General features: G+C 46.0%; 1 protein-coding gene across 1 annotated transcript in view; it reads right to left on the reverse strand.

The window, feature by feature from the left end:
* DNAJC1 (DnaJ heat shock protein family (Hsp40) member C1) overlaps positions 1–8,354 on the reverse strand; it is a 186,707-nt gene extending 178,353 nt beyond the window's left edge. The window contains exon 1 of the mRNA XM_074984862.1: positions 7,929–8,354. Within this exon, the coding sequence (XP_074840963.1) occupies positions 7,929–8,102 (174 nt within the window). The 5' untranslated portion in view covers positions 8,103–8,354. The remainder of the gene's footprint in view (positions 1–7,928) is intronic.
* Between the last annotated feature and the right edge of the window lie 379 nt (positions 8,355–8,733).

An 8,733-nucleotide genomic window follows, 5' to 3' on the forward strand; every position in this document is an offset into this window, starting at 1 on the left:
GAAAAACTAACAGTAAAAGGGAAAGATTTCTTCTCCCTAGAGAAGGAAGGCTCAAATTTCATAAAATGTAGAAATCAGCAGAAAGCAGAGAATGTGACAACTAGATAATACTTATGTAATTTTATTCTAAAATGTCAGAGTGTCTTCAACCACTGAAAGACTCCTGACAATTTTGAACTCCAAAAAGGAAGGAGATAAGAAATTAATGTAAAACATAATATGGAAATCTTACCTTGAGCCATTTGAGATAACTTAGCTTCTTATATGAAATCTAAAAAAACCCTTAACCTAGATTAAAAGTGCCTTTCGGATAAAAACTCAAGTTCAAAATTTATATACATAGTGCACAAAGTTCCTCAAAAATAGCAGTTTAGTTTGTCAAAAAGTTGTTAAGGCTCAAAATAAACTGTTAAAATGTGAATTATACATGAAAACTATAAAAACAAATAATGAAAGTTTGTTACAACTAGTCAAACTATGTTGCAGTTCAGTGTCTAACTCATTCAAGTTTTAATACTGGTTTGTACACGTATCCCCTTTAAAATAGATACCTTCATGTTTCATTATCCACTAGAACTATTCCTTGGGTATGCTGTTAGCATGACAAGTCACTGTCTAGCATGCCCACTTACAAAGGAGGCACTTCACAGAACGTTTCTTTAGTAAGCGTTTGAAGGCCTCCTGGCTGAAAGTCTTGACTTTTTGTTCACCATATATCAATTCTGTTTCTCCAAAGATTAGTTACAGTCCAGAGTCTCCCTCTCCCAACCCTTGTCATCTGTTCCGACCTTCACGTTCTAATCTCCTCCAATGGTCAATACATCACTTTCTAGTATCTCCTCCAACGTCTTTGAGTTATGCTATAAAGACTTGACAGTCTCTTTCTCCATATTGTCTGACGTGGGTGCACACACCTGAATTACTGAGATGTTGAGCGGTTTTGCTGCGAATCTCGCTACTGTCATTCTTCCGTTCGCCAGTTTCTAACCTAACAATGCTCCTCTAGCACTTTTTCTAAGAAGGAATCCGACTCCTTCCTCGTGCTTTGTTTCGTTCCCTGACCATATGACTTTGCAACCACAACTCTCCCAATGCCATCAACATTTCTCATTCACTCCAAGTATATTGCATCAGTACCTGTCCATCTCCTTCCGAAGCAGCTCTAATTTTCCGGTCACCTACAGTGTTCAGACGTTCCACTTTCCAACTGATGTACAGGTTGAACCTCTCTTATCCAGAACTCTCCTGTGTGGCAAACTGCATAATCTGGCACGATTTTAGTTAGCTGGACAACCACTTCCCATAGTTGTGGCCAAGTTTCCTGTGGTCCCATAAAGTTTGTTTACAGCCACCTGTCCTGGCTCTCAGTATTCTGTGGGGTTATTTAGCTGTAATTTACTCCTAGATGTCTTCTGAGAGCCCAGTAAACAGTGGAAACGTCGGTAACGTGCCAGAAAATATTGGCCTCCCTTCGGCCGGCAAATTCTTTTGTCCACCACCAGTCAGGTCCTGAGGGTGCCAGACAAGAGATGTTCAACCTGTAGAGGCACAGCAAATAGGGACCTCCCTCGACCAATCAAAGCCAAAGAATTAACCATAAAATTAAAAGGATTTCATATATATATTTAGCAACAGGCAGTGTGCAGTGGCCAGTTTAGGGCCTGGTTCGTGCACACCATTACCACCCAAGATTAAAATCTTAAGAGCTTAGGGACCATTAAATCATATGCTGAGGAGCAAGAATCTTTGAGAATAGTGTGTTGGTTGGAAATTTGCCATTCTTGGGTTAAATGGGTCCTGTATTGTAAGTGCCATAATATAGATACTAAGCTAAAAACAGAAGTTGGAAAAGTGAAGTTTTTCAACTAATAACTACTTTTTCATTAGCAGCATCCAAGGTAGATAAAAAAAAATCAATGATTTTTATAAAAAATTAGACGTTTAAACTCGTTTTTTATTTTTTAAATCAATACAATACTAAATTTCTCATTTAAAAATGATCACACATAAATTTTATCACAAACATACCACATGTACACTCCAGTAGGCTTCTTGCAGCTCCAAAATAATGCAAGAAAATGCTGAATTTTCTTGAACCTCTCTAGAAATAGGCATATCCTTGCTGTAGCGGTACCTACATCATTCCCAAGTGGGTTATTTTTATGAATGGAATGAAGGGCCTTTTCTTGATATTGATGATAAAGCCATGTGCCTGCAGGAGGTCATACATAAGGGAAGTGGATCTGTGGGTTGTTGCAAAGCATGGAACTCTAATTAAAATGCCATCCAGAAAGGGGCAGAGATGGATCCTCTGTGATCCAAGTCGAGTTATGATTTCCACCAACATCTCTGTAAAGATCCAGAGAGCCAAAGATGAGCCAAATGTGAGCATTCAATATTGAAAATGCGTCCTGCAGTAGGTAAGCCTTAGGAACTTGTGAAGGACAGATCCACTGATCTCTGAAAGTCACCCATGACAAAGATGGCACCGTACGGGTTAGAAATTCCATCAGAAATTTTTCTTTAACCACTTGTTCAGCCTTTTGAGAGAATGTCTCAGATTACCCTGTAAAGTTCAGAACAATGAAGAAGATGGAGTAGAGCCCTGACCATCTCTTCTCTCAGGGAATGTTCTCTATTACTTCCAAATGCAGGAGGAGAGAAATTTCACTCTGAATTAGACCTTGCTTTACTTGGTTGTTTAACAAAAGACTGAAGGAAAAATGGGGGGGGAGAGAGCTGTAACTCAGTGTACTCCCTCATCTTCACAACACATGGCCATCCTTCTAGAAAACGGCAAATCCTGCCCCCAGCTACAGTTTTTGGAGGAGAGCTATGCAGTCATAAAGATGATTTAGGAATGGCAGGGTTCCCTCAAGGCTGTCTCTGTAAGCACCTGCTGCCTCTTTTTTGGTATATTGGCAAGGATGAAGGCCAATCTGTACTCTCTCAAAGGTATGGTGTGGTGTTAGGAGAGAACATTTAGATTTTGTAGCACTGCCCAAAACTATCTTGTCCTGCTTTTCTCAAAAAATCTTGTTTATATGGTAGAGCACAGTACCCGCTTCAAGTGGCTATCCACCTTCCAGAGACAGCGCTACACTGATGACATCTTCATCATCTGGACCCATGGAAAAGAGGATCTTGAAGAGTTCCACTGTGATTTCAACAGTTTCCACCCCGCTATCAACCTCAGCCTGCATCAGTCCATGCAAGAGATCCACTTCCTACCACACTACCATGAAAGTAAGTGACGGTCACATAAATACCACCTTTTACCGAAAGCCAACAGACCACTATGCTTACCTACATGCCTCCAGCTTCCATCCAGGGCACACTACATGATCCACTGTACGCAGCCAGGGACTAAGATACAACTGCATTTGCCCCAGTCCCTCAGAGAGAAACAAACATTTACAAAATCTTTACCAAGCTTTCCTGAAACTACAATACCCCACTAAGGAAGTGAAGAAACAGACTGACAGAGCCAGACATGTACCCAGAAGCCAACAGCTACAAGACAAGCCCATCAAGGAAAACACCACTGGCCATCACATAGAACACCGAGCTAAAGCCCCTTCAGTGCATCATCAGCGATCTACATCCCATTCTGGGCAATGATCCTCCACTCCCACAGACCTTGGGAGGCAGGCCTGTCCTTGCCTACAGGCAGCCTGCCAACCTTAAACAAATTCTCACCATCAACTATGGACCACAACACAGTAACTCTAAACATGGAACCAATCCCTGCAACAAACCTCAATGCCAACTCTGCTCACATATCTACACCAGCGATATCACAGGACCTAACATCAACCACACCAATAGGGGCTCTTCCACCTGCACATTTACTAGTATAATATATGACATCACGTGCCAGCAACGCCCCACTGCAGTTTACATTGGCCAAATTGGACAGTCTCTACATAAAAGAATAAATGGACATAAATCAGACATCAAGAATGGTAACATACAAAAACCTGTAGGAGAACACTTCAATCTCCCTGGACGCTCAGTAACAGATTTAAAAGCAGCAGTCCTACAACAAAAACATTTCAAAAATAAAATGGAAAGAGAAATTTCAGAGCTGCAATTCATTTGCAAATTTGACTCCATCAACCAAGGATTGAACAGAGACTGGGAGTGGCTGGCCCATTACAAAAGCAGTTTCTCCGCTCTTGATATTCACACCTCCACATTAGCAACTGACAATGGGCCACATCCCCCCAACTTAACTGACTTGATTTCACCTCTGGATGTTCACAACTCCACATTAACTGCTGATAATGGGCCACATCCACCCTCCTTGAATAGGCCTGTCGGCTCTGGCCCTCCCCTTTACTGAGATTCCCTCTTTAAATCCTCCTCTGAAACGCCCCCACTCATGCATCTGATGAAGCAGGTCTTTGCCCATGAAAGCTTATGCTCCAAAATACCTGTTAGTCTATAAGGTGCCACACGACTTCTTATTTCTTCCAGGGATAGTCACAAGTGATATCTCGTGACAGAGCTTGTCATAGAGTCTTAGTCAAAGCCGCATTACTTCCCTTAAGACATCAGCCATGATTTATATACTATTGCCAGGGAATGCCTCTTTAAAACATATCCAAATTTATGGTGCTCATGAGCCCTACTTCTTTTCCCAGAATGCTCAGGACCAACTGGGGAAGAGGAAGTTTGTGACATAACAAATATGCCCTTGTCTTTTCTCTAGCATCCCTGTTGGGACTAATCTGAGCCAGCTGACTGGGGTCACTCTCCTTGGAGGCTCTCCCTTGCTCTGTATAGGCACTCCCAGTTTTTCCTATGTTGGAGTTACAGCTGCTCTGGGGAGTAGGGAATGCCATGTGCCTTTCTGACTCAAAGTCTGGGGACTCAACAAGAGCAAGGAACAGAATGTTGGGTGACAGCTGGGCACAACTCACTGTCTGCCAAATCTGGGAAGACAGTCTGACAAATCTGAAAGCCAGTTGGTGCTCATTCAGGGTATTTTAGGATGCTCTGCCAAATCTGTAAGGTGCATAGCAAGCAGCAAAGTCTCAACAAAATTCAAACAATTGAAAAACTAGCTCCAGACGCTGAGGAAAAAGTCTCTGGTCACCACTGTCCCAGATTTGAGCAAGGAACGCTCTTTAGGCAGATGAGAAGACAAAAGCACTAAAAGCACACACTGCCGGAGGCAGAGAACCAGCCATGAGCAGGAACAGAGGAAATGACCAGTTCCAAACAACTGATCTCACTCTATGAGCCACAAAAGTGAGAAAATCAGCCCAGACATCAAGAAATGCAAAACTCAGTGGGTAGCAGACATAGCCATTTTAGCTACAGAAGTTAACAGTGGTTCAGCACAGGCTCCTCAATGGAAGGTTTGCCTGACCTGTTTTGACGTGCACTATTATCTTTACACGTGAGTATGAAGTGGCCGAGAATACATCATATGTATGTTTCAGATGGTGCTGGCCTACACAGCTATATTCAAACTCATGCTTCCCATTCTCTAAAGAGAGGAACAAGGGAGCCGTTATGCTGAAACATGTTAAGCAATCCATCTAATTCAGAATACTGTTTCTCACATTGTACCAGATGAGTCAGAGAAAGGTGACAGGAACTCTGGAGCAAATAAGTATGGAAGAACCTGTGCATAAGGACATCGGAAAAAAATGACCTGTCAACAGCTAGTTGGGATGTACCTTGAGCCATACAAATGTCTTTCATTTCTACAATTTTTATTCTATTCATATTTATATCATACATGTTTTATTAGATATACAAACATCTAACATATAAAATCTTAGGACGCTCTTGGCCTTCCTGATATAATGAAGATTAATCATATCAAATAGCATTTCCTTTTACAGTTTTGTCATCTTTCAAGTTCACTAACTGCTCCCTTTATTTTGTATTATATCTCCTATTTAGTTACTTTCATAAGTAAGTCAAGATTCTCTAGGCAGACATTTTAAGAACATAAGAATGGCCACACCGGGTCAGACCAAACTCTGAACCTGGTTATAGCCTTTGGCCTTTTCAACACCCAGAAGCTGACTGTGTGTTATGTAAAACATCTGGTAGTGCCTCAAAACAATAATGAGAACCAAATTTTTTACTTGTTAAAGTAAAAAAGTTGCATCTCAGTAAATGTTCAGATCTGGGTTTTCAGCTAATTGCAAGACTTAAAATGTCTAATTGAAATTCAAACAGTTTTCCATCACCATAAGAATCAAACAAACTCTGGCTCAGGCTTAAAATTCATTCCTCAAAGACAGCATCTCCCTCTCTAACTGTGACTGTGAAGTAACAGAACACTAAATCTGATATGTAGTGAGGTGTTGGAAAATACGGTCATTCTGAGGTACCAGATCCTAGGATATTGTGTTTAATTAGCCCAGAGAGCAAGACAAAAGGAGTGACAGCCTCAGGGTCAAGCAAGTTACTAATCAATTGCAGTTGCTACTCTCCCCTCACCACCTCTCCCCCAACCCCATTCCCCAAAGCACATCTCTGCAGAGAGCATGTAGTTCTCCATCTCAAAGGCAGAACAGTATTTCATCTACCTGAACAAAATGTCTCAACTTCACTTTATATTTATTCTCCCTACATCCATGCAAGATAGATATCAGAAGAGCCTGTGTGGGGAAAAAAAGTGATTTACCACAATCACATGACAGATCTCTGCACACCTAAACCGATGCCTTAACAGCAAGGCTACCCCTCTTCCGAAGAGCCCATGTGAAGTCACCAGGGGATCTGTATCATCAGCAGAGACCTGTCACCAGAACTGACAGGTGAAGAAAAGGGAAGTAGGAAACAGAATACATGGTGCACAGTTGAAAGTAGCACAGGGTGATGCAACAGAGATTAGACAGAGTTTCTGGGGGTGGAGGGGGAAGATAATCAGGACATAGGGGTCAGGAAAAGTCATGCAATCCAGAAGACTGGGGAGGCCAGCAGAAAATGCCCAAGGGATGCAGGCAGTGAGGGAGTGAACAGAAGATGGAAGTGTGGAATTGGGGCAAGACCAGCAGCTCTACCTTAAGTGACTGGGAAGCATAGGGTGAAAGTGACTGGAGTAGCAGATAAAGAGCCATGCCCAAGCTGCATGTGCAATGTTAACATGAAGTGAACGTGCTGGGCATACATCAGAAACCCTGTCTGGGAGGCAGGCAAGAAGGCACTGAAGGGAGGAGACCAGGGGAACAATCTCTAGGGTACACATGGCAAAGAATGGAAACACATGAGGTGAACAGCGAAGTGGTTCCAGAGCCATGGCTGGGCAAAGATTAACATATGGTGCAAAAGAATTTAGGGAACAGAAAGACCAGAAACCCTACCTAGGATGTGGGGGAGGGGAAACTGAGGGTGAAGAAACTGGGTGGCCAACATTTATACAAAGGGTATGTAGGGGTGGACGTGGAATGGAGAGCAGAAACCATTTGTGGGATGCATATGAAAAAGGGGAGAAGGGGGACGCCACTAATTACATTCTGGGTGTGTGAATGGAGAAATGGGATGAAGGAGTGACCTACTGTCAAAACCATGTATGCATGGAGAGGGGAAGGAGATAGAAGGAAAGAAACAATGAGTCCAGGAACACAGCCATGATGCACAAGAGGGTGACATATACTGGGGGGGGGGGGGTGAGGAGGTAGAAGCGCAGCACAGGCCCGATGGGATGGCCAGGCACAGCGCAGCCGGCGGCGGGGAAGGGCGGAGTAGGCCGGGGGGGATGGCCAGGCACCGCACAGCCGGCCGCGAGTGGGGGGGAGAGGGGCACAGCAGGGCCTGAGAAGGAACAGGCACAGCACGGTTTAGGGAGCAAGGCAGGCGGGAGGCAAGCACAGCACAGCTGGGGGGCAGGGCAGGACACGCACCGCGCCGCACAGCCGGGGGAAGGGAGGGGCCCGGGGCTTCGCCGGCCCGTCGCTCACCTGCGGCAGCCCCAGGAAGCCGTAGAAGTTTTGCGGCACCTCCTCCACCAGGTCGAAAAGCTCCAGGTCGGTGCTGTCCCAGGCGCGCGCGAGCGGCGGCGCCGGCAGCAGCAGCAGCGCGAGGAGCGGCGATAGCAGCCCGAGCAGCCGCGGCGCAGGGTGCGAGCGGCCCATGGCACTGCCCGGCAGTCAGACGCGGACGTGGCCCCGGCACAGGCCACTCAAGCTGCAGCAGCGGCTTAACACTAGCGAGGGGGCAGGAGCCAAGCTCCGCTCCTCCCGCTGCGACTCCCACGAGGAAAGGGCGGGGCTTGAAGCCGGGCCAATCACCGCCGCTAGCGGCCGTGATCTCACTGCTCCTAGCAACTGTGGCAGACTGCGGCTGGAAGCCTGGGCTAGCAGGAGGTTCCAGAGCGGGGGAGGGGCTGCACGCGGCAACCCCTCCCTACAGGAGACCCTGCCTCCTACCCGCAGCGCGGCTGGGGATGTCGGTGCCACAGTAACGTCTGCAGCTGAGCTGCCCGGCGCCCCCAGCCCTGCACGGCGGTAGGGGCTCATGAGCTGGGGTCAGACGAGCGCTCGTCTCTCCCGCCCAGCCCCGGAGGCCGTTCCTACTTTGTCCCGCCCGCTGCCCCCTCCCAGCTGCAGCCGCGCAGCGTCCGCTGGCCGCGCAGGCGCAGGCTGTCAGGCCTCAGCCCACGAACCTCTTAGCGAGGGAGATAGGGTTTTCCAGCGCTGCGGGTCAGGCAGGAGTTGGGCAGCAGCCCAAGTTGTTATGCAACCAGTCTGCTGGGCCAGGTCAACT

The sequence above is a fragment of the Carettochelys insculpta genome, chromosome 2 (assembly GCF_033958435.1).
Source record: "Carettochelys insculpta isolate YL-2023 chromosome 2, ASM3395843v1, whole genome shotgun sequence".
NCBI lineage: Eukaryota > Metazoa > Chordata > Testudines > Carettochelyidae > Carettochelys > Carettochelys insculpta.